The sequence below is a fragment of the Rhinopithecus bieti genome, unplaced genomic scaffold (genome assembly GCF_001698545.2).
Source record: "Rhinopithecus bieti isolate Rb0 unplaced genomic scaffold, ASM169854v2 scaffold_18624, whole genome shotgun sequence".
NCBI classification, from domain to species: domain Eukaryota; kingdom Metazoa; phylum Chordata; class Mammalia; order Primates; family Cercopithecidae; genus Rhinopithecus; species Rhinopithecus bieti.
In genome coordinates, this window is record NW_016809607.1 from 1,706,102 (window position 1) to 1,732,075 (window position 25,974).

Below are 25,974 nucleotides of genomic sequence, written 5' to 3' on the forward strand. Positions count from 1 at the left end.
GCCTGCTCTCCACATTTGCTTGCTGTTTGATTACTTCTACATGCCGACCACTTTTCAGAGCACTTTGCATGCATTACTTTTCTTCTCACCATTACTGGTCCTACTTTACACAAGGAAACTCAGGCCCAGAGAAGTCAAGAGACTTGCCCAAGGTCTTAGAGCTGGGGTTTGAGTTCTGGAGTCATCAATCTCCAGTCAGTGAAGAATGAAGGCACACCTCTCCATTTTCTAAAAAAAAGTTCTCTTATTAGGATTGCTTCATTTTATTTCTGTAGGTCCTGAATATTTCATATAAATCATACTTCTAATATTTTTAAATTATATTTTCCAACTAGTTATTTGAGATACTCAAGAAAACTTGTTTACATGTTAGCTTTGTATCCTTCATAAACTTACTGAATTCTCATTAACTGTAGTAATTTTAGTTGATTCTCCATTATATCAGCGACATGATCTCCTAATTTCTATAAATCCTAATTTTGTCTCCTCCTTTCCAATATAAAGATATCTTTTTTCATGTTGTACAACGACATTGTCAGAACCCTCCCAAAACTACATTAAATAATAGCGACAGCAGGCATCGATGCTCCAAGTGACTCAACATTAAGTCTGACACCAGTTGTTGGCTTAATATAATACCCTTCCATCGTGTTCAGGAACTAGTCTTTGAATCCTATTTCACTAAGAGATTTTATCAGGAATGAATACTGAACTTCATCATCAAATGTGTTCCCAGTACTCAGATAATTATGACTATCCTCCTAACTATTCATCATATTATTAATGTATTTTATATCATAAAACCATATTTTCTATTCTAACTCTACCTGATTTGACTGTAGAGTTTTTTCATATATGAAAATAAAAATTAGCTAATTTTATTTAATGTTTTATATAGTCTGAATTTCATTTATTTTAGTTTGAATTAAGTTATAATTTTTTTTATTTATTTTATTTTTTATTTTTTTTTGAGACGGAGTCTCGCTCTGTCACCCAGGCTGGAGTGCAGTGGCCGGATCTCAGCTCACTGCAAGCTCCGCCTCCCGGGTTCCCGCCATTCTCCTGCCTCAGCCTCCCGAGTAGCTGGGACTACAGGCGCCCGCCACCTCGTCCGGCTAGATTTTTGTGTTTTTTTTAGTAGAGACGGGGTTTCACCATGTTAGCCAGGATGGTCTCGATCTCCTGACCTCGTGATCCGCCCGTCTCGGCCTCCCAAAGTGCTGGGATTACAGGCTTGAGCCACCGCGCCCGGCCTAAGTTATAATTTTTAAAACTACATCCATAGCTATTCACTGTCTGTCTCCTGTCTCTCTTTACCACCTTCCACCAGGCCTAATTCATCCCCTACAACGCCAACAGATCTGCTTTTCTGGATCACACATGTGGCTCCTTCTCTTTTATTCTCAGCAATCTGCAACATCACCATGTTTCTGTATTATAAAGTATACATCTTTTAGCATGGTAATTACTGTCCTTTATAAGACTGCCCACAAACTATCTTTTAATCTTCATTTCAACCATGATTCCCAAATGCCACTCACTTGGGATTCCTTTCCTCATGATTTCCCCAAAAAGTCCTTCCGTATTTTCTTCACTGAGACAACGCTTTTCTTTCTTGGACCAACACACTGCCACCTCATCTATGGCCTTCCCCAGTCCTCCCTGCTGTTTCATCCCAGAGTACCAAGTACAGGTCTCTGTCGTGGGACTTGCCCCAGCCTGACTTGTGCAGTTTCTCATTTGGAGCAGAGGTCAGCAAACTTCTGTGAAGAGTCAGATGGTGAATATTTCAGGCTCTCCAGGCCTCATGTGCACATTTCTGTTACATTTTTTCCCTACGCTTTAACAAAGTAAAAACCATTATTAGCTCACCGGCCATACGAAAACAGGCCACCAGGGATCAGCAGTACTTTGCCTCTCCTGGTTTACAGGCTCATCACCCACTGGACTATAAGCTGATTGAGACAGGGGGAAATCTCTAACCCATCTTCATATTCCTCAGCTCCTGGCACTTGGGAAATGTTCAAATCGCTGAAGTTGATTGACCAGGAACACTGATAACTAATGTATCCTGATGAGTCAGATATATATCCATGGACAATTATTTCCCCAAATCTTGAGCTATTTCAACAAAAAGTAATTTTGAATTTTGAGTCTCTTAGGCATCTGGGCATTAAAAATGAGCCATGTCCGTCGGGATGGCAGGGAGGTAGTTTGAATTTCACTTATTCAATAAATGAAATGAGGTTTTTGCCTCATTTAGTAAGACAAATTCTGATATTCAGCCCAAGAACCTCTCCCTCCCCAAATATAGCAAAAGTGCTTCTCTTATCACAGAGTTCACAACTACACTGCCCCCTGGTCTTCACAGAATATAACACCAGCTAACTCCAACTTTTCAACTAGCCCTCTCAGCTTCTCATCCCAGAAAATCGTCCAGACTTTTGATGCTGTTTTGAATACTTATCATGTATCCAACCTAGCTATCAGTGATTCCTTTTCCTCCCATCTCCTGAAAACTGGGGAGAAAGCATTGTCTAAATCGTTAATCGCGAGAGAAACAATTGTCAGTCACCATTATTATTGGTATCACCCTGCTTCCTGATTCTCCCAACCAGAAATGTCCAGAAAGGTGAAGGTCGCCCCTCTCTGGTTAAAAAAAGCCACACTGTTAAAAATTGTTAAAGATGTGTGGTGCTTATAGCATAATTTCTGTCATAATTCCAGGGACTCAATTCCTTGCTTACTGGGGCTCACAAGAGCATGGGCTGGTGAGGAAGGGGAGGAAGCCAGGAACAGACATAGCCATTCTTAAGGAGAAATGGCCTAGTTGTGAGCCTGGTTTCTGAGGCCAAGAGTCCAGCATTAAGTTTCCAAAGGAATGAGGCAAATTTGAGGTTAATTCCATTCACATCTACATGAAGCAGGTCTACCTGGTCCCAGTGGAGCAAAACAACAGAAGGCCTAGACAATGTCAATTCTGCAAGCCAGACAGAGCTTTTGAAGGAGTCCAGCCAGCATCAAGCCCCCACCCCCAGAACATAGCTCCTGTAACGAAGCTAGCCAAGAGCTGGATGTGGTGCTGGGATCTGCCCTCTGCAGGCTGGGGTTCAAGGAAGGACCCCAGGTCTAGCAACTGTCTGAAATGTAGAGCAGAAAGATGCAGTCAGAGCGGGTCACTCTGCAAGGGGCAGGTTATACCCAGCATGGCCTCTACCCAGCATGGCTTCCAGTTCCTAAGGCATGAGGTGGTCTTCAACAAATTCTAAACTCGATTTCCTAGCAGAGGTGAGGTACTTAACGTGCTCTAGAGTGAGGATGAGGGTGAATCTGGAAATTACTGCAGATGAGGGAGAGCCAGTGAAAACTCACCTTCTGCAGAAAAAACTAGTAGCCCTCAAAGGACCTGGTCAGATGGCCTAGTTACATGGAGGACTTGGCTCCTTGTACATTAGCTATCCCCCAGGAGAAGCCATTATTTCACACATAGAAGGTCCTGAATTCAATATCTGTTTATGAATTGTTATCACTATGAATCAAGCTCTGCCCAGTGAAGAACCACATCAGCCCAGGCCCCCTCAGCCAGCCAGGTGACCAAGAGTGCATCATTCTATTCCCAGCCATCCTCACCAGCCCACGGGTACACACTGCTCTCTGTGCTTCTCTTTTAGTGGTTTCCCAAATAAAATGATATCATTGTGTGTGATAAATACAAAATCAGGGTTAAAATGTGCTCATAATGAGGACTAGGAATACAACGAGGAATAAGAGGGGTGAGAAAATGACAAATGTTCCACATATACAGGGAATGGATCAGAATCAGCGCTGTCAGCAGGTCTCTCAAACTCTTGACGTCAATGGGTACACTGTTGAACCTCTGAGCAGTTTGTTCCTAAAGCAGCCTGTGACCCTGACCTGTTTATAAACAGAAGTGCTTCCTTGCTCAAAATCCCCGTTTTCTTACAGCACATTCAGAAATGCCAGCAACACTTGCAGCCAGGTGGTGAGGCTGAAGTATGTTCCATACTCTCTTCACACGGGCTCACCATGCTAAAAACAGTCAAGTACCAGTGATTAAGTAGAAAGACACATGCTTTTGAAAATTAGAGGATTTGGTTAAATGTGGGGACTGCAATCTACACATGGAAGCAAAGAAATCAACCAAAATTAAAACATAAATTAGTGAACCAACAGTGCTTTACTCATCATGCAAAAGGTAAGAATAGCAAATATAGAATAGAAGGTGTGGTACATTACCCAAAAGCCCTGCTAAAGACCGCATGTCCTTCTCCATCAGCATGTAAATCTCTTCCTCGGAGAAGCGGCCAATGCCGTGGCCGTGCATCTCGCGTTTCACAATTCCTTTCGTTATGTGGCACACGACCCACCTCAGCAGGTTGCTGAAGGGACCACCACCACTAAGAGAGAGCATCTTCCGGGTCTCATTGAGATTGTCCACCCACTGGCAATAAGCTAATGTCCTGGAATTGTGTGGAAACAAGTTACTACTGTGCATCAGGTACATATCAGCTCCACAGGGTCACTTTAGAATGAGTCGTTCAGAATTTAGTACACTCTGGAGGAACTGAATAACTGCAGCTTTAATCAAGAGCAATCTGCATGGCAGATATCACAACAGTCTGTAGTCAATGCCTAGACTTAAGGGGTTGTGGAAGAAATGGGAAAAGGTCCAGATAAAGATGCCATGAGATCTTTCCTGGTACCCACCCTCAGACATCTCCCCTCCCCTCCCCTCCCAGTGCCACGTTTCTGCCTTCTCTCACGCAACCCCACAGTAGAAACCCACTTGAAACAAGTAGAAACCCACTTGAAAAGTCTTTGAGTCAGGAGAGTGAGCACTCATGGGGGCACAGAGCAGGAGGCCGTAGTGACAGGGGTGTTGGCATCATTCTCTTTCCTGAGCAAAAGGATGGTTCCACAGGTTTATGCTTGGTGTTCATTAATTAAGCTGCATATTTCTGTTTTGTATACTCTACATGTGCATTTTACATTTCATGATATAAAAGAGTTAAAAAAAAAAAAAAAGGAAAGAAAGAAATTTCTGAAAGAAACCTTTTTGCCTTTTTAAAAAAAGATACAGGGCCTTGCTATGTTGCCCAAGCTGGACTCTAACTCCTGGGCTTAAGTGATCCCCCCATGGTAGCCCCCAGAGTAGCTATGACTATAGGCATGCACCACCACACCCAGCCTTTTTGCTTTTTTGCTAGCATATTAGGGAGTAAGTGCACCTGTCCATCTTTATTATAAATTAAAATATTATGCAAATGATTTGCTCTCCAAGAAAATCAACTCTTTACCTCAGTATGTTCTCAAGAACTCTAAAGGGAACACAACTGCCAATGGAACTTGGCTGAATCCTTTTTCCTGTCTAGGTGATCCTAGTGGTAAACTTGCTCATTCGGGTGCTCCTGAAAACAGTGTGATCCGTATGGAGAGGCCAGCAGCTGTTCACTGTTCAAATATTTTGCTGGCCACCACACCCAGGTCTTTGCTGATTTTATTCTCCAAACGGCAAGAATTTTTTTTATGGCTAATAGTGTTGGTAGATAGAAAGTCAAAGGGTTTTCTACCAAAGGCTGAAGAGAATGTAGCTGTGTGGGAGTACAGGCATAAGACATTTTCAGTTTTCCTCCCTGATGAGTAATAAAAGATGTATTGGCAATCACCTCTACTCTTAGTACTGGCTGATACAGCAGTAAAGGCCACTTCAAAAACTTCAGAAGCCAGGTGTGGTGGTACATGCCTGTAGTCCCAGCTACCCGAGAGGGCAAAGCAGGAGGATCGCTTGGGCCCAGGAGCTTGAGGCCGACCTGAGCAACACACAGTGGGACCACTGTATCAATAAGCAGAGGGTGAAGGTGTGCACATGAAGAGCGTCGGCTGCCAGACAAACTGCAATCAATAAATAAAAAATTAGAAATAAAAAGAAATTCATGCAATTGGAAAGTGGCAGAGCCAGAATGCTGCGTTTTTTAAGGTTTTTCTTTTTTTTTTAAATCAAAGGGCTGAAAATATTTTGAGAGAGAACTCAAGGAATGATAGTAAATCACAGCTACAATGAAATGCTGTTTTCCACCTCAAGGGGAAAAAAAAGGCATTTTGAACATTTTATATAGTTCTGTTCTATAAGGGTTCTCTGTTCTAAAAACAAATAAAAATAAGGAATAGATTTCTCTAAAATTGTTGGATTCCTGATTTTTACCAAAAAGTCTTACAGCCAATTTCAACATACTCCCTGTGCTGTTCTTGACTACCTTGTTAAAAGAATGCCCACAAATCTGATTAGAAAGCTTTGTGTGCCTCTTTCAGTAAGTCTCTCAAAATAAAGTACTGAAGAATCAAGAGATAGTTTTTCCCCAAAACAGGAAGAAGTACATCACAATAGTGACTAATTAATGTGTATAGTCAGAGCATTCCATTCATCTTTCAATACAGAATATCTTGCATTTTTTCTAGTAAATTCTATATAGACATGGAAACGAAATGCTTTCCTACTTACTCCTTTTTTCACACCTGCAGTAATTAGGGTGGCAATTTTCACATTCCATTAGAATAATTCAGCACTTTGATTCTAATTGTACTAGGTCTAAATTCACAACAAAAGAGTTACACAACCTTTTACCATTTTGGAAGTCAATGGTCTTAGGATAAAACTAAATCACTCTAAATTGAACATGATCAAGTAATAATAGCATACGAAAAGCATTTAAAGTGTAAAAATGCGGAACATGTGGCTCTAAGCTAACAGGTTAGAAGGGGAAAAAAAATCCTTTGTAGACAAATTACACAGGTTTGATCATAAGCGTAACTGATCAAGCTCACCGGGCAGAGCAGAGGTTGAAGGTGTGCACGTGAAGAGCGTCGGCTGCCTGACAAACTGCAAGAACTTCTGTAAGGGGCACGTGGGTACAGGCTGCATTTGGGGAAGCCTGGAAAAGGTGAGGCTGGAGGCGCAAGAAAGGGCCAGTCAGGACAGGCCTGAGGAAAGGGAGCTGAACTTTATTCCAAAAGCAAAGGTTAACTGCTGGAAGGCTTTAAACAGACAAGAAACATAGTCAAATTTGTGGCAATGTAAAGGAAGAACTGGAAGGTGGAGAAAATGCTGGCACGAAGGCCAGGTACCAGACCAGGCAAGAGATGATGCACTGCGTGAGGCAAAGGTAGAAGGAATCCATAGGAGAAACACTGCGACAGAAGGAAAAGAGTCTACTGGACTACAATGGATGTAAAGATTTATGGGAAAGGAGAAATTAGGCATTTTCTCCTAAAATGATAGTTTGAGTGAATGGTAGTACCATTAACCAATACTAAATTGTACAAGGTAGAATATATTTGGTAGAATATATGATGAAAGATTAGTTAACCTGTAGCATTTGAAGCTCCCATGGAACCCCTAAGTGAAGATGTCTAGAAGGCTGAGAACTCAGGAGATAAGTTGAGACTCTAGAGAGAGAACTGGTGAGCAAGGGCGTGTTGGTGGTGGTTTAAAAGCTATGAGAGGAGATGAGGTCTCCTTAGGAAGTTTCTAGAGTGTTGAGGAAACCACAGTTCAAGGGCAAGTTAGAAGATGTGAAGGCCAGGCTGAAAGAGGCAGCTTGGAGAGAAGTAGGGGCATCTTTCTCTGTGCTTCAGAAAGACAGAGTGTTGTAACGGGTGAGGGGCTACAGAGTTTAGAGTTCCTGTCTGATGACTTCAGCTTCCCCCTTAGCATGGGAAATGAGGGCGCGCACACAAGGTGAAAACATTGCAGTGTAGAGAGTTTTAGGAGTAGCAGGCACGAAGGGAGAGGCAGCTGTTCTGTTCTTGGCAGGGAGGAGTCTCCGCCAGTGCAACGGTGTGGGGTTCTCTACCTGCAGCAGGCTGAATGCAGGACACAGAAGAAGAAACACTGGCTTGATTCAGAATTTCACAGCTAAAAGTAACTTCAGAAACTGTCTGGTCTTCCTCTCTTCTCCTTCTATCTTGCTCTTGATTTTTCTTCCTCTCTTTCACTCTCTGTGCCCAATATGATCGATCAGTGTCAGGGAAGAGAAGTAAACGAGGGTCAGGCAGGTCTTTAAGGGTTGAGGCCAGTGAAATGTGTATAAACTTTAAATACCAAAGAAAATAGATGCTTCACAGATTCCTAAATCGACTACTACACATAGAAGACATCACATGGTATACGTTTCCATGTTATTGCAAACAAGAATCCACCTCCTCTCACAGCCAAGATTCTTGAAAACTCTGTTCACATGGTTGGAGCCTCTATCCCAGCTACTCCACCAAAATCACTCTTGTCCAAGTCAACAGTGCAACATCTAAATAAACCATCTTTCTGTATTCTCGCACTCTCTAAAGTATCTGACACTATTGGCCTCTTTCTTGGAACACCCCCTTAGCTTAGACCTCTACTGCTTTTCCTTCCACCCCTTACATATTCCCAGGATCTCTATCTTCATTCCTCCTATCTTCCTACTCCACACTCGTGGAGCCATCTAACTCACACCTATTACTTTACACTCATGTCTACCATATCCAGCCCTCTCTCCTGAGATCCATGGATCCTATGTGGAAGACCCTCAAGAACTGCAAACCAACATTTCCAAAATTGCACTCATCATCTTTGTTCCATTCAAACCTGATACTCCTTGCCCAAGTCAGAATCCCAGGAGTTATTCTTCACTGCCCCCTCTCCCTCACTCCTGACAGCCAGTCACCCTGTGAATTTGCCCTTTCTCCAACTCCATAAACACTGCAGCTCAGCCCTTCATTATTTCTTAACTACAAGGAACATGGCCTCCTACCAGGCCCTTCAGAAATCCATTTGCTCCGTTGTATACAAAGAGCTTCCTAAACACGAACCTAATTATAACACTAATGCTTCTTAGAGTCATTCATTAACTCCCCACAGCTCCTTTGCATGGCATGCCAGCCCCTCCCCCAGTCTAACCCCTCTATGACCTGGCCCTTCTCGGGCCCCATCTCCCAGCACTGACTCCCATGCACCCTATGCACAAGCCATAGAGAATTACATGAACCTCCCTGCTATAGACTGAACGTTCATGTCCCTCTAAAATTCATGTGTTGAAATCTAACCCCTAGTATGTTGGTATGTGGAGGGACCTTTGGGATATGATTAGGTCATAAGGGTGGAGCCCTCATAAATGGGACTAGTGCCCTTATAAAAGAGACCCCAGAGAGCTGCCTTGTCCCTTCCACCATATGATGTTACAGTGAGAAAGATGACCATCTATGAACCAGGAAGCTGGCCCTTACCAGACACCAAATCTATTGATGCTTTAATCATGGACTCACCAGACTCTGGAGCCATGAGAAATAAACTTCTGTTCTTTATGAGCCACTCAGTCGAAGGTATTCTGTTATGGCAGCCCAAACGGCCTAATATACTCCCCAAATGCTTCCTTCTTTCCTCTAAATTTCTGCAGATGTTGCTCCCTCTACCTAGACATCCTAATCTTTCCCTACCACCAGCCCCTTCATCTGCCACTCCAACTGTCCTTGGATTCCATTTTGACAATACCTCCTCCGCAAAGCCTTCCCCCCTTCTCTCCAGTAGTAGCTGGCTGCCTTTCCTTGGTTCTTCAAACCCTCCTCCAGCACTAACCATTGCAAAGGCTTGATGTCTCCCTCCAGCCTTTGAGTCACTTGATAACAAGTGTACATACCATCCTGGCCACTAACAGTCATTCATTAAGTTTGCAGAAATAATGAATTATTGATTAAACGAAAAAAGGCTTTGCTTTTGAGCCAGCTATTGCTAAGTAGTGTTTCTAAGGGATGACACATACATAGAAAAATGGGAAAAGAGACAAAGAGATGTGCCTATGGAAAATGAAGAAGAGGCTGCCAATTTTCTCTTGAAATCCACAGCTCTTCACTCTCCACTGGGAGGAGGCCCACTGCAAAAGGAATCATGAATCATTAACAGGAGAGGACAGGGAGGGTCAATTTGGAAAGCAGACAAGGCTTAACAATCTATCATTCTGAGAATCTATTTCAAGAAGTTGAAATACTCGTTTTCCTTATCACAACGAATGTATCTAATCTCTTCTGCAAAAATGGGGTCAAAGAGATTTTTTTAAAAGACTATCTTAGAACAGAGGAACAAAACCTGCTCAAAAATGTTTAAAGGTGAACAAGAAAATAGTCAAAGAGAAGCTGACCCCTGATATTTTAATGAAGATATCACGCATTATAATTTAATACCTGGCCCATGATAGAAATGAATATTTATTAAGTGGGAACCCATAACAAACTCCAATTTGATGACTGAGTATCAACACCTGGACTTCCAAATCATGAGCATGCCTTTCTCTGCATAGGGCTACATCCTTGCTGTCTTTTGCTTATACTCTGAATATCTACTCAAGAATATAGGAGCACATGATATGTTTCTGTAGTTTCACCAAGTTTCACAAGCATTAGATCAACCCCTCCAAACAGGGGCCCTCACTACATCTAAAACTGGGGTGGGGAGAAAAGAAAGAAAAGGAGAACATATGAACGAAGCTATAATCAGAAAGAGTAGTCTCTTGGCTTTTAGAAAAGATCTTCTTGGTTAAGTCAATGCATGAAAGTATCCCATCTCCTGAACTACACTCAAAATTTTAAAATTATGGCCAACCTAGAAGCGAGCTTGAATTCACTGTTCTAATGCCTGCGTGTGTGCATGCGTGCACACGCATGTGCACACACACACAGGCATTAGAACAATTAATTTTTGTTATTTTTTTTAGAGACATGGTCTCACTCTGTCGCCCAGGATGTAGTGCAGTGGCGCAATCACGGCTCACTGCAGCCTTGAACTCCTGGGCTCAAAAGGTCCTCCTGCCTCAGTCTCCCAAGTAGCTGGGACTACTGATGTGTGCCACCACACCTGGCTGTTTTGTAGAGAAAGGGTTTTGCCATGTTGCCCAGGGTGATCTCGAACTCCTGGGCTCAAGCAGTCCTCCCACCACAGCTTTACAAAGTGCTGAGATTACAAGCATGAGCCACCATGACTGGCCCTAATGCCTATATTTTTATGGGGGAAAATATTATAAATAACTAGATAGTCTGAAAATGATACTCATATGGGATTGAAAGACTCTGAAGACGCTCACTGACATCCACAAAGGGGCAGTATGTCACACTGAAGAAGCTGTAGTGTGTGTTACCCAAAATCAGTTTCATTCCAGTAATTTGACCCTGTGTCAAGCTGACTTCTCTTTAAACCAGGTTCTCTGTACTTAAGCATTCAGTAGAACAAAGGGGATTTTAAAACTGTGTTCATGATCTTCAATAATAGTTTTATAATGCAAGGGGACATCAGTGTATAGATTTCAAGTGGAAGAAAAGCCACTTTAGAGTTGAGTGTGTTTATTTGAATAGACCTAAAACAGTTTCAGAATTATGTGATGTAACACAACAATGCTGGCTTTCCATTGCCTTTGCTTTTCATAAAATCATGCCTGGGGTGTTTTTAAAGTTTCAGGCCAAAATAAACATATGAAAACTCCACATAATTGAATCTATTGAGGCAAACAAGGTGGGTTTATTAAATTTCCTCTCCTGGCTCTGTGAGTATAGACACAACCTAGTAGCTCACTGACTGTTAGAATTTAACAAGATATCATGGAAAGCTCATACCTGTAATATTTTCCTACATATTTTGGTCAGATAACGATATGCTGGGCCTCAGCTTCCACAGGTAGACATTTTGTGTGTGGCCTTGGAACCAGAAGAGGGGAGGAGGGGAGGCGCCGGAGGGAAGAATATCTGAAGATTCTCTGCCCGGGGCATGGGGAAAGGAGGGTCTTTTCTCCATTGGGATTTAGAGCTCTCTTAAATGTCTCTTCAGGGTTTCCCCAAAGCAAGAAGTTGGCTAAAGGCTTGAGAACCTTAAGAAACAGATTTGTTTTTCCTTCTGCTACTAGGGACTAAATGGAACTGTGGGAATTAGCAGTGTTGCTTTGAAAGTTTATTAGATATGTGCATCTCAATCAAGACCTTTCCTCCCACCTTCACTATTTTTTCCTCAAATTAACCATTGAGAAGACATAAGCAAGACATAATAGCTAACTCCTCCAACATTTTTCAAATTAAACAGTGAATTAGAGAAATAAAACTGTCCTTAGAAGAGTCTACATATGACCCAAACAGATCCCCAAGCCTTTGGGAATTTGCAGTCCACAAAATTAAGATCCTTTCCCATGGGGTACCACTTCCCAACTCTCGCCCCTACCCCTCACCCCGCCCCCACTCCATCCCACATGGAGTATCAGCTTGGGGCTGGTGAAAGGAGAGATGGAAAGGTCAGGGAAGGGATGAACTTTTAGCAGGGAATAGAGTTATATAAAATGACATGCACACACACACAGAACAAAAAGTAGTAATGTGTGGTAGCTGGAAATGTTGCTGGGTCAAAAACTTTCTAATGGGAATACATATTTTCTAAACCATTGTGGAAATCAAAGAGTTGTAGCCAAAGTGACAACTAAAATGTATGGCTTTCAGCTTTTCAGACAGCTAACAAAGCGACAGCTCTGGCAATCAATGGGCCCATCAATCAAATGAGGTAGTGCCTTGGAGGGCTGATGTCGAGGGAAGGCACAAGGGTCAAGTGGCCTTGTGCGGGTCCTTCCTTTCCCTTCATAGCGGCAGAACTGACTGGAGCCTAGTAAGCAAGTGTGATGGGCTCTTCGTGAGGCTTTTCTCAGAAGCTAAGTTTTTCCTGGAAGCTATGCATGTCAGACGCAGTCATGCATTCTGGTTCCACTGTGACTGCTGCACACTTTGGGAGGGGAGCCCCAGCAGTTCCCCACCACTATTACAAGGAAAAGACCAGGTTCATTCCATGAACACTGAGTCTGATTACTTCCATACTGATCTGTACCCCTGTCTCCAGCCTCTCCCCAGCCCCCTCCTTGCTCCCCACTCTATCACCACTTTAGTGAGGAGGGGGTAGAAGTGGAGCTTAGGTCAGCCCTGGAATAAACTGGGCAAGAATCAAAAGTAAAAGGAGAAAAAGAAGAGGGTCACTTAAAACCTGAGAGATAGGAACAGCAAGTTCTCCATTTACAAAGAGAGGGAATAAATGAAATAGGGAGAGGAGGAAGAGGAAGAACCTTCTCCAATCAACCCCACACTGAGGATATCACTCAGTGGGAGAGGTTTAATAAAAGCTACTGGGTCAGCATCTGCCTGCAGATAACAATTAATGCCAAAAACGGTGGGCTTAACAATTCTTAATTCAATCTTTGGAAAAAGATAAAGTTTGCAGAAATCAAGAGAAACTTTCTCTAGCTATTGGGGTGTAGAGAAAGGTGCAGAAACTCCAGAAAACGGATGAAAGAAAAATTTTAAAAACCAGATGACTAATGAGTTTGTAAAGCAAGAACCATAACTGCTTAACTCATATGGTACCACTGCCAGCTCAAGGCTACAAAAAACAGAACAGGGAAAACTCATCAACTCATGTGATGCTTCAAACTTGGGGAATACAACCTAGGACTTTGCAATCAAGCCAAAGAAAATCCAGAAAGGAGTAGTATGCTTTACTCCTGGAATACAGAGAAGCTCTTGTTATCTATGGACAACTGATCCTAGGAATTTTATCTTGACTTAGTCTTCCATTCCCTCCTCTGAGTCTCTGACATAATATTACTTTAATTCAACAGTTTATACAGTATTGGTAAAAAGCCCTGAGTCCAATCAATTGAACTATCTTCCTCAACTCAGTGAGTTCTAGTCTAGATCAAGGCCCATCAAATTATAGTCCACAGGCTAAGAAGTTTTTACATTGTTAAATGGTTGAAAAAAATCAAAAGAGGGATATGGTACATTAAATGAAATTCAAGTTTCAGTACCCATAATAAAGTTTGAGTGGAACACGGTCATGCTCATTTGTTGGCATACTCTCTATAGCTGCTTCTGTGATAAAACAGCAGAGCTGACTAGTTGCAGAAGAGACGTACAGCCAGCAAAGCCTAAAATATTTACTGGCTGGTCCTATACAGAAATGGTTTGCTGACCCCTGGTCTAGGTAACCAGAAACTTAACGGTCATAACAACTTTGATGACTGAGCCACTCATTTCATCCGAAACTGTTAAGGTAGAAAACTGTTGAAAAGGTATAAAGAGGATCTGAAAAGTGAAACAGAACTTGGGGCTTACTTCGAAAGGACGGGGACACTCCAGAGAGGACTCACCAGTAGAAGTGCTCCTCCACCATCTTGGTCACCGCTCTGGAGATGGCTCTTTCATGAGGGCCAAGGTTTTTGTTTAAATTCACTCCAAGTTTCTCTTCCAGAAAGTCAATTATGAATTCTGTGCCAGAAACTTTTTCATGATTATATTCAATCCAAGGCATTTTCCCTTGAGCAGAGAGTTTTCCACCAAAATAGTTCTAAGCAGAGTACATTTTTAAAAAGAGAAAAGCAATATTGTATTTAAATTCCACTGTATGATTAATAGAAACAAACATTCCAACCTTATGTTTGATAGTGACAGTACTATTCAAGTGAATGAACTCAGGGCATAAACTCCTAAGACAATACATGGTTACTCTAGGAAAAAACTTGTTTAACCACACATAAAGATATCACTTTATTCTCCCATCAATTCGATCATGGACTTTGGCTTATCATGGAAAAGAAAAAAAAAAAGACCCCAGGGGCAAGGGATGATGGGGGTAGGGGGTAGCAGATCAAAAGGGCTGAAATGACCCTGGTAATAGTCAGTCTAGTTTTAATGTACAAACAATTCAAAAACTCAAAAAGTGAAAATAAACCACAAGGAGGCCTGTATTGACTGGACAACTAACCAAAGACCTCACGTGAAAACCAGTATCTCACACCTGAATAATAATACCACTACACTGTAAATGAACGGTCCCCCAAAATTATAATGCTTAGGTGTAACAAAGTATGTACAACAGACTCAGCTACTGTGTCTCTTAAAAAATGCAGGTTCCTGCCTGGACTTCTGGATCAGAATCCTGGGGATAGTGCCCAGAAATCTGTGTTTTTGACAAACTGTCGTTGGTAGAGAGAATAATGGGGATTTGGGCTGATCTCTGCCTCGTGGTGTCTTGATATTTTATCTCATTGCTTATTCTAAGGAATCAAAGTAGGCCTAACCTCAAAAAGGGTAATTACTATTGGGGATGTTACAGGGGCTGCTGTTAGTCATACTGCCTTTGTGCAATTTAGAAAATAGAACTTCCTCTGGGTGGAAATGGTCCATTAGGTTTGCGGCTTGGCAAACAGAACTGGGTCAAGATTTCACCCCCACCCTTTGGCCAGGCACTGTTGTGCAGTGAGCAACCTGCACAACCATACATGCCTCTCTAAACATTATCCCGGATGTTAAACAAGAAAAATGTCACCTACTTCTAGAAGTTGCTAATACACCTAACATTCTTGTAATCTGTATACTAAAGGTGTAAACTTACCACATACCATAGCCCCTATTTCAGATTTCTCTTGATGCCATCCATATCCTCTTAACACATCCCTTTCTGGACTCTTGTCATTCTCAGATGCAATCTATCCTCCACACTGCCACCAGAGGGAACTGTTTACAATGCAAATGAGACCCAAGAAGGCTGCTGCTCAAAATTATCCAATGGCTTTAATAGCTCTAGTCTACAAATTACCCCTTTTCACACAGCAGTCTAGACCCACACCCACCATCTAGCCACTGCCCACCTGCCCGGTCTCATTGGCTATCTAAGTCCCTCTGGTCTCCTGAATTCCAACTGCCCCCACCCAGCCAGATTAAGGTGTTTGCCCACCTCCCTGACTTTGTGCACTCTTCACCTTTTACAGGAATCCTTTTCTCCATCCTCTGTAAAGTCATATCGATGCTTTTTTAAAAAAAAAAATCAGTTCAAATCTCACCTTGTTATGTAACTATTTCCCCAAGATACAACCATTATTTGCCCTTCCTCTGTGCTTCCACTGTACATTGTGTAGTCCCCTACCCTTACAGAGTAACTATTTACACATCGGGCCTTCCCTCTAGACCACCCTTTCCCCTGAGAACTTGTTACATGTTTATCTTGACTACTTTTTAAAATAGAATAAAATTCTAGAAAGTAAAAGTTTCCTCTTCAAAGTTCCCCTTCTTGTTAAAGAATAAATCATAAGTGTTAGAAATAATAGTTTCTTTTAAAGACTAACTTTCTTCAAGCCTCCTTGCTTTGTGCTGGTAACTCTTTGTTAAGTCCTATCCTATGTAACTGTTGGACATGCTCATAGGCACGTTCTAGCTCACAGCCTATGCCCCTTCCTTATTTGGAAATGTTATTGCTTCCTCAAACCTTTCATAAGCAACTTCTTTGTTCTTCCTTGCACTTAACTATTTAGGAAAGTTTTAGGCTATTAGCAAATCGGGTATCAGTTTAAGCCTGTGAGGCCCCACTCCAGCCAATGGATGCAGGACACAGCAGTAAAGACAACCCAAATGCATAAGGGATAAATATGTCTGCTTTTCCTTTGTTAGGTGTGCTCCCGCCATTGTTCCATATGCAACTGAGCACCCTTTCTGCAGAAAGTAAAGATGGCCTTGCTGAGAGATCTTTTGTCTCCGTGCTGACTTTCCTTCGCAGCACCGATTATCTATTTCTCACAATTTTGGTATTTCTAACAAAATTAATAATCAATTCTTATGGAAATGGAAGTTCTAGTATGTTTTCACAATCAACAATTATATTTTGATTGCTAGGTAAAAAGCAAGAGACAACATTTTAGAGACGCTCTGATTACATCTAAGTAAACATACATGAATGAAAAAGCATTAAAAAAAAGAGAGACTCACAAACATGTCACAAGTAATTGGGAAGACTACTGGTGAGATGCCGAGGATCTTTTTTTCCCATACATTTCAATTTTTCTAAATGTGGTTGTATAATTTTTAAAATAAAAAAAAAATTTACAGAGACGGGCGTCTCACTATGTTGCCCACGCTGGTCTCAAACTCCAGGGCTCAAGCAATCTGCCTGCCTCAGGCTTCCAAACTGCTGGGATTACAGGCATAAGCCACAATGCCTGGCCCAAAAAATGTATGTTAAAAATGTTGATTTTCTTTTTTTTCCTTTTAATTTTCCTAAATTTTTATTTCTAAAAAATTGAGACAGGGTCTTGCTGTGTTGCCCAGGTGGCTCCTGAACTCCTTGTGATCCTCCTTCCTCAGCCTCCCAAGGTGCTGGGATTACAGGCATGAGCCACCACACCTGGCCAAAAATAATTTTTCTTAACTTCTTTACATCTATTGAAGAATTCCTAGACTATTTTTATTTAAGCAATTAGACTCTGACTAATCCACTGAGGGTAGTTTCTGAAAGTAATTTTGAGAAGATAAATAGGTAAATCCTCCGTATTTTTTCCAAGCTGATGTTTCCTTCTGCAAGTCTGCCCCAGGTGAGACTGATGCAGTCACACATACGCTACATTATTAGCATGGCAGTGAAGGCCATAGGCTTTGGGTTTCAAAATCTCATTCCATCATTTATTCACTGAGTGACCCTGGACCTCCCTGGGTCTCCCTTAACCCTCCCTGGACCTCAATTTCCTCATCTGTAGAGTGGGGATAATAACCGTTGCTAGGATGAAATGAGAAGATGCACAGTGCCTTCATCAGAAGTATTTTGAGATGAAGAACTTGAGACTCTTAAGAGAGATGCCAGAGTCTTGGGACTCTGATTTGATATACTGTACCCATAGGTTTTAGGTAAATATCTATCTATTATATTCACTCCGCCCTGGAGCTATCTTGAGTCATCTTCCACTGGCTAAATTTGAAATAATTTGAGCAGCCTGTGTGGATTATGACACATTGAAGAAATCCACACACCCATTATCTATTTAGTTTTGAAGAAGAATGTCCTTATTTTTCAGAGCTGCATGTTGAAGTATTGCAGGGTGATGTGTCAGGATTTCTGCAACTTACTTTAAAATGGTTTATCAAAAACATTGTTCACAATTGTAGATGTAAAGGGGGGGAAGCAAAGGAGAAGACGTATTAACCATTCACAATCTAGGTAAAGGGCATGGGGGTGTGCACTGTACTATCCTTTTGTCTGCAACTTAGGATAAAAAAAGATGCAGGAGGGGAGACAAGATCAGCAAATAAATACAACATCAAAAGTTCGGGCTGACAGTCGAGGCAGAGAGCTCCAAAGGAAACATTTTCTTTTTTCTTTCTCTTACTTAAAAAGAATTCTTTTGTGAAACGTATGCTTCTTATACAACTACTTATATCAAATGGTGTAGGTGTCTTTATATATGTCCGAAGAAATGTAAGGAAGAAAAGTCAAAAATATCAGTTATGATAATAATCTCCAGCTTGTAGGATATCAAGTAATTTTCACTTTCCACATACATTGTTTTGTACTGTTTGGAATTTTTCTAAGGACCATATATCATCTACACATAATCAGAAAATACAGTAAAGCTATTTTGTGTTTTCAAAATTAACCACATCCCTAGGACCGCCCTGTACATTGTTTGCAATTTCCTATAAGTCTACCATTATTACAAGATAAAAAGATTTTAAAATTGAACTCCCAATATTCATATCTTGATAGAGAAAAATAATAGTAACTGTGTTCAATACATTGAGCTTTTTTAAAAAATAAGCCTTTTGATTTCCTAACTAATGGTCATCAAATATTCATTCCCATTCCATTTAGGTTAAAAAATTCAAGAGCTTCTAATATAAAGTCATGATCTGAGGAACATGGCATTTTAATCTTTTTTTAAAATGGCACAGGCAAAAGAAGGGGCAGAGGGTACAGCTCCCTGGGTCCATGACAAAATATTTCTCTACTGATCAATCCAAGAAATGAACTCTCCAGCACTCCCCAGACACCCACTGCATCAATACAAATCCCACTAAGGGAACGGGAATCAGGGTACCACCAACCCCTGCAACAGAGCATCCCTTTCTAAACCACAGCACCATTTTTTTTTTTTTTTTTGCCTAAAATCTGTCACCCCCCGAGCATCGCCCACTCCATTTATCTTCCATGGAGACCTCAGAGAAGAAAAACAGCCCTATACAATTCTTTCTTTAAAAATATACTTAATAAGAAATATAATTTTGGAAGGGGTAAGCACGCCCCTTCTTGAAGACCTCTGTAATGGCTGCAGGCTTCACAGCAAGGCATAGTCCCGCTGCTCCAGTTACACTAACTACAGGTAGCTGCTCTAAAATGTGAAGAAAGGTAGATACGCTGCAGGTAAAGACAGGTCTGCAGCAGTCAGGGCTTGATGGCTTGAAGGGCAGAAAGGAAAGTGCAGAAAAGCCTGGCAGCTGCTGCAGCCACCACAAATGACAGGATTATTTTATCAAAGGTGGGGGAGCACAAAAGATCTTGAAAGTAGTCAGAAACAGCAGTGCACAAAATTCAGGTTTTGGACTCCCACTGCCCCAAAGCTGTCCTGACTAAGTGAGGCAATCTGGTCAAGAGTGATGACGGAATAGAGACAGGTAGCTGTTGGGTAGCAATCTCTTCCTTCAATTTGGGTCTCCAAGTGACACACATCTTCAAGTGCTGACTGCCAACACCAAGCTGAACAACGATCTCTCAAATATGAACCAATGCATTTAGATGCTGCAGGCCTTGTTTCCTCCACTGCTGTCTTCGCAAGTCCTAAGTATCTTCTCCCTGCTGCTCTCTCTGGACTCCCCTCGTGCATTCCACTTACCAGTTACGAAGATCCCCTTTCTAATCTCTTTCTGTTCCCAAACATCCCATGTCCTCCCTGATGCCCCAATCCGAAGTCTGGACTTGGTGCCACTTCACCATGTCCCCAAAGGACCTGCGTTATAGCACTTACTAAACTAAAGCATGTCAACCATGTTGTCCCAGCATTGCCGGAGGAGGATCACTGCCACCCCCTTCCCCTCTTCTCTACAGAAACTGGCTCAAAAAGCACAGGCTATGGGGAATCAGGAGCTGGAGGGGTAATATCATTATCGGGGCAGGCAAAAGCTTGGCTGAGTGGGGAGCCCACCCCCTCCAACCTCCCAGTTGGTCTCTTACAACCTGAGGAGAATACCTCCTCCCAGTGTTGCTGCTTTGTAAGAGTCTAAAGATGAACCCCAGAGCTGCAGGAGCCATTTGGGGGAGTGGCAGCAAATCAAAAGGACCAGAGTAGTTTGGGGATGCCTGAGGCTCACCTCCCTTCTTTTTTTAAACTCCCCCAAAGGTACAGGACCTGTGGCCTGGGCTTTAGCCCTTGTCCGGTACAAATTCCCAGGCAGAGAAGTTGGCATCCCTGGCAAAAGGAACTCTCAAACCAAAATAACTGGATAAGTACCACTACTATGAGAAGGGCAACGCACTGAATTATATGACATGAAGCAGAATTATTGGGACACACCAAAAAATTTAAGTAACATAACAAATATCCCCCAATGGATAAAGGAAGAGATTACTAATACAAACTAAAAGAAAACATTAAGAAGAAAAATACAAAGGTTGAAATAAAGAACACAATAGATGGGGTAAATAGCATGATGGATACAAAAACAAACAAACAACAACAACAAACACACACAGGGCAATGCAAAGGAAGCTCAGCGAGAGGAACGCTTCTAGAAAGCAGCAGAAAAGAATTCAAGTAGAGAGTAGAGAGATATAGAAAATAGAAGCAGAGGTTCCAAAATCCAGATAATAGGGAACAGGGAAGAGGAAGGGGAAGAAAAACAAATATAAAAGAAAAGGAAATATTTTAAGAAAATTGATCATTAATTCTCCAGAATTCAAAAGAGATTAAAGACCTCAGATAATAAGAGTTTATAAAGGACCAAACAGGATATATAAAGACCCACACCAACACATGCCATATTGAAACTTGAGAATATTAAGATTAAATACAAACTCTAAGATAATTTAGAAAGAAAGAGAAAGAAGAATGAGATTAACATGAATTCTTTTTTTCTTTTTTTTTTGAGACAGGGTCTCACTCTGTCTCCCAGACTGGAGTGCAGTGGCGCGATTTTGGCTCACCATAACCTCCGCCTCCCCAGTTCAAGCGATTCTCCTGCCTCAGTCTCCCAAGTAGCTGGGATTACAAGCACATGCCACTACCGCCCAGCTAATTTTTGTTTTTGAGACACAGTCTCGCTCTGTCACCCAGGCTGGAGTGCTGTGGCACGATCTCGGCTCACTGCAGGCTCTGCTTCCCAGGTTCATGCCATTCTCCTGCCTCAGCCTCCCGAGTAGCTGGGACTACAGGCGCACGCCACCTCACCCAGCTAATTTATTGTATTTTTAGTAGAGATAGGGTTTCACCGTGTTAGCCAGGATGGTCTCAATCTCCTGACCTTGTGATCCACCTGCCTCGGCCTCCCAAAGTGCTGGGATTACAGGCGTGAGCCACCGCGCCCAGCCTAATTTTTGTATTTTTAATAGAGATGGGGTTTCACCATGTTGGCCAGGCTGGTCTCGAACTCCTGACCTCAAATGATCCACCGGTCTCAGCCTCCCAAAGTGCTGGGATTACAGGCATGAGCCACCATGCCTAGACTAATATTTTTAAAATATAGAAGGAAAAGAACTTTGAACACAAATTTATCAAATGTGAGAGTATAATAACAATATTCTCAGGCATGCAAAGCCACTGAAGTTTTGCCATGTAAAGACTCACTCTAAAAATATTCATCAGGGAAGTTCTCAAATAAAAAGATAAATCCTTTAGAATAAGATATATGGTAAATAAGGTTAGTCAAATAACATAGTAAAGTTTGTTGTCTAAAAAGGATAAAAAAGAAAGGAAAAGAACTGCTAAAATTCCATTTTCTCTTTTCTTTTTTTTTGACAGAGTCTGGTTCTGTTACCCAGGCTGGAGTTGCAATGGCGCGATCTTGGCTCACTGCAACCTCTGCCTCCTGGGTTCAAGCAATTCTCCTGCCTCAGCCTCCCAAGTAGCTGGGATTACAGGTGCACACCACCAGGCCTGGCTAATTTTTGTATTTTTAGTAGAGATGGCATTTCACCACATTGGCCAGGCTGGTCTTGAACTCCTGGTCTCAAGCGATCCACCCGCCTCAGCCTCCCAAAGTGCTAGGATTACAAACGTGAGCCACCGTGCCTGGCCGAAAAACTCCAGAATTAAAATCTTAGACAACAGCAACATAACTGGGATGAGGGCTGGGAAGAAAGGGAGAGACACAAGGTATACGTAAACTGCTAATGTGTTTGTATTATAACAGAATAAATACAGACTTTAATACATTTAACAAATTAATGAGCATAAACACAAATTTGGGTCTTAAGAGTAACTACAATAACAACAAAAATGTAATTTGTGTTAAATGAGAAAAAAATTATTAGCAGGAAATGAGAAAAAATTTTAAATGAAGTATAGTAAGGAGAAAATATTAAATAAGATATTAGAAATAAGTTCTAATAAAACAATCATTTCAATAAGTGTAAATGGATTAAAGTTGCCAATTAAAAGACTCTCCAATTAGATATAAGCGAGAAACAAATACAAAAAGAGAGAGGGAGAGAAAGAGAGAGGATGAAGAAAGATATCCTAAGCAAATAAGAACCAAAAGAAGGCTGGAGAATCTATCTCGATATCTGATAACACAGAATTCAAGTTTTTTAAAAAATCGTAAGAGACATCAATGGATGATACATACTAGAAAAATAAACAAGAGTGAAAGATGTGAACTTTTATATGTACCTAACAATGTAACCTAAAATATATAAAACTCTAACATAAAGCAAGAACTGACAGAATGACACGAAAGAGACAAATCAACAAATACACTTGAATATTTTAACATGCTCCTTTCAGAAGCTGCTAGAACCAGCAGACAAAAAATAAGCAGAAATATAGAAGGTCTAAATAATACACCAAACGTGTTTAAGCAAGTAGATATATAGAGAGCTCTATATCCAAACAGAGCATATGTAATTATTTTCAACATTTTTAAAAAGGAACTACAAACCAGGCTAAAGCTTCAGTAAATTCCAAGGAATCAGTAACACAGAGACTATCTTCTCTGACCATAAAATTAAAATGATAACAAAATCAAAGCTTAAAATAATTCCATATGGCTAGAACTTGGTTAAAAATAAAAACATAAGTAAACTTTTAAAAAAATACATAGAATTGAATGACTATGAAAACACAGCATGTTGACTTTGTGAGACACAGCTCAAGCATTACTCAAGAGAGAAATATATACCTTTAAGTACATTCCTCTTCCTTACTTCCTACTAAAATGAACAAGTGTTTCCCTGAAAGTCACACAAACAGAACATGGAGTGCTGTGGAAAAGCTCTCACTACATATACAAATATCTACCTCATGGCGTACTGGGCCTTCTGCCCCCAAGATTCATGAGGGACAAAATACAATGCTGTCAATAAACTAAAACCTAAAGTAAAAAACCACACTAGGCAGTGGCACACCAATCTTTCTCAAGGCCCAGCAGGCCTGTCAAAATTATTAACCAAAGCATACTTTTTTTTTTTTTTTGAGATGGAGTCTTACTCTGTCACCCAGACTGGAGTGCAGTGGTGCAATCTCGGCTCACTGTAACCTCTGCTTCCCCAGTACAAGTGATTCTCCTGCCTCAGCCTCCCAGGTAGCTGGGATTACAGGGGTCCACCACTATGCCTGGCTAATTTGTATATTTTCAGTAGAGACAGGGTTTCACCATGTTGGCCAGGCTGGTCTCGGACTCCTGATCTCAAGTGATCCGCCTGCCTCAGTCTCCCAAAGTGCTGGGATTACAGGCGTGAGCCACCACACCCAGCCCAAAGAATACTCTGTTAAAGAAAAATATCATGGCGCTGAGTCTCTCAAAAGTTTAGACCTTTTTGATCCATCATTAAATTGGATCTGTAAAAATCACAGACTCTGGAACCAAGTATTTTATTTCCCTCTTACTAAGGACTAGTCACTACTAGTTTCAGCTCCCACCCCCTCTGGCATCCACTGTGTGAGATGAAATATTCCCCCCTTTAGTTAAATACTCATCCCCTGATACTGATGTCATAAGAAGAAAACATATTTGCACACAAGTACCTGATACGGTAAGTCAGCCATCCTTAAATAAGTTTCCATTTTTAAACAGAAAGGAGATAAACTGGGAACACCATTGTTAGGTCTTGCAAACTGATGTAAAATAATAGCATCTTTAGAGTCAATCTCTTGCTGTTTCCTGTCAAAACCAAAACAGAAATAAAGAACAATCCACATGTCATCCACATTCAGTTCCCTTACTTCTTCAGAGGACCCTGCAGGGTTGTAGCTCCTCAGTGAACAAGCAGATCTGTTTGTCACAGGGGCTTACCTCACCCAGCACCCAGTTTGTCGAAGGGGCTTACCTCACCCAGCACTCATGGAAGCTTAGTCAAAACACAAGAGAACCTTACAAACTCCCATGATATTACCATGACCCCAGTGGCTCAGCAAAGTAACTACATACCAACCAACCTCCTTCTGTTACCTATGGCCTCTGCGCAACAAGAACATTTTCTGGTACCGGTCCACCTACTCTCCAGCCAGCTGTGTTTACCTGCCAGGGACAAGCTGGATGGATAAAAATGATACTCTGTGCTTGCTGTGTGTCACACATTGTTCTGAGGGTCTCACAGGTCTTATCTCCTTTAATCTTCACAATAACCTTATGAAGTAGGTACTACCGCTATCCCCGTTTTATAGATGAGGAAATTCAGGCACAGAGGATTAACTTGCCCAAAGTCACATTGCTAGTAAACGGCAGAATGGGCACTGAATCAAGAAGTCAGAGTCTGTGTTTTTGGCCATTAGACTGTACCGTGAAACAGTCTATTTATCCAGAAGACCCAGGAATAACAGTGCAGATTTGCTCTGCTACGACCCAAGTCTGTAGGGAAACTGAGACTGAATATTCTGGTCCCTCTTCCCAACTGCCCATGCCCTCACCTAACCCTTCTTTCACCTGTAATGCTGTGGAACCCACCTTCTGGATGCTCTCTCTCTAGCTCTGTCTTCCTTATTTTCTGCCTTCGCAGCATCCCCACTTTTACCATACAGCATGTATTTTAGTACCCCTGCTTTTTCCCCTTTCTTCTGTCTCAGCCACACATCCATCTTTTCCTTTGGCTACTCTTTTGGGTGGGGAGGACTTCCCTGCACACAGTTTTTCAATAACCACTACATAATGGAATGAATCCTGGATTCCAAGTCTGGACACCTGGTGTCAAATCCAAGCCCTGCTTCCCTTACTGGCCACATTAGCCTAGATCTCTCCACCATCTTCACCTGGAGAGTGAGGACAGTACCAATTCTGTAGGGATTATCATGAGGATTACACAAGGTAATACTGTAACTATTTAGTGAACTATCAAGCATTAAGTAATAGTGGAATTTATTCTCATCCAAAGAGATATGGTCTCATCCCTGCAAGCTCATCATTCCACACAGCCCCACTCATACCCCGCTCCTCGGGACCCTTTTGCAATTCTGGTGTCAAATCCAAGCCCTGCTTCCCTTACTGGCCACATTAGCCTAGATCTCTCCACCATCTTCACCTGGAGAGTGAGGACAGTACCAATTCTGTAGGGATTATCATGAGGATTACATAAGGTAATACTGTAACTATTTAGTGAACTCTCAAGCATTAAGTAGTAGTGGAATTTATTCTCATCCAAAGAGATATGGTCTTATCCCTGCAAGCTCATCATTCCACACAGCCCCACTCATACCCCACTCCTCGGGACCCTTTTGCAATTTCCATCTTCATTTGACCCAGCCGATTCCCAGTCAGATAAACTTCACTCTTCCTTCCCCTTGGCCTTCCCTGAGCCTCTGGTTCCCTCGCATTGTTCCCAGTACAACGCCACACCTGCTTCTTTCTACCCAAGCAAGAATAATTTCTTTGTATCTTCATCACATGGATGCCCACTTCATGCAGATCCCCATTTAGTAAAACAAACTCTCTTGAAAAGTTTACTAC

The 25,974-nt window shown here is 41.7% G+C and overlaps 1 protein-coding gene across 2 annotated transcripts in view; it reads right to left on the reverse strand.

Moving 5' to 3' along the window:
- Positions 1–25,974, reverse strand: part of FAXC (failed axon connections homolog, metaxin like GST domain containing) — an 81,616-nt gene that overhangs the window by 50,466 nt on the left and 5,176 nt on the right. For both annotated transcript variants that reach the window (XM_017889834.1, XM_017889835.1), the window contains exons 2-4: positions 24,060–24,195; positions 14,214–14,410; positions 4,258–4,481 (exon numbers count right to left, since the gene is read on the reverse strand). In XM_017889834.1, the coding sequence (XP_017745323.1) occupies positions 4,258–4,481; positions 14,214–14,410; positions 24,060–24,195 (557 nt within the window). The remainder of the gene's footprint in view (positions 1–4,257; positions 4,482–14,213; positions 14,411–24,059; positions 24,196–25,974) is intronic.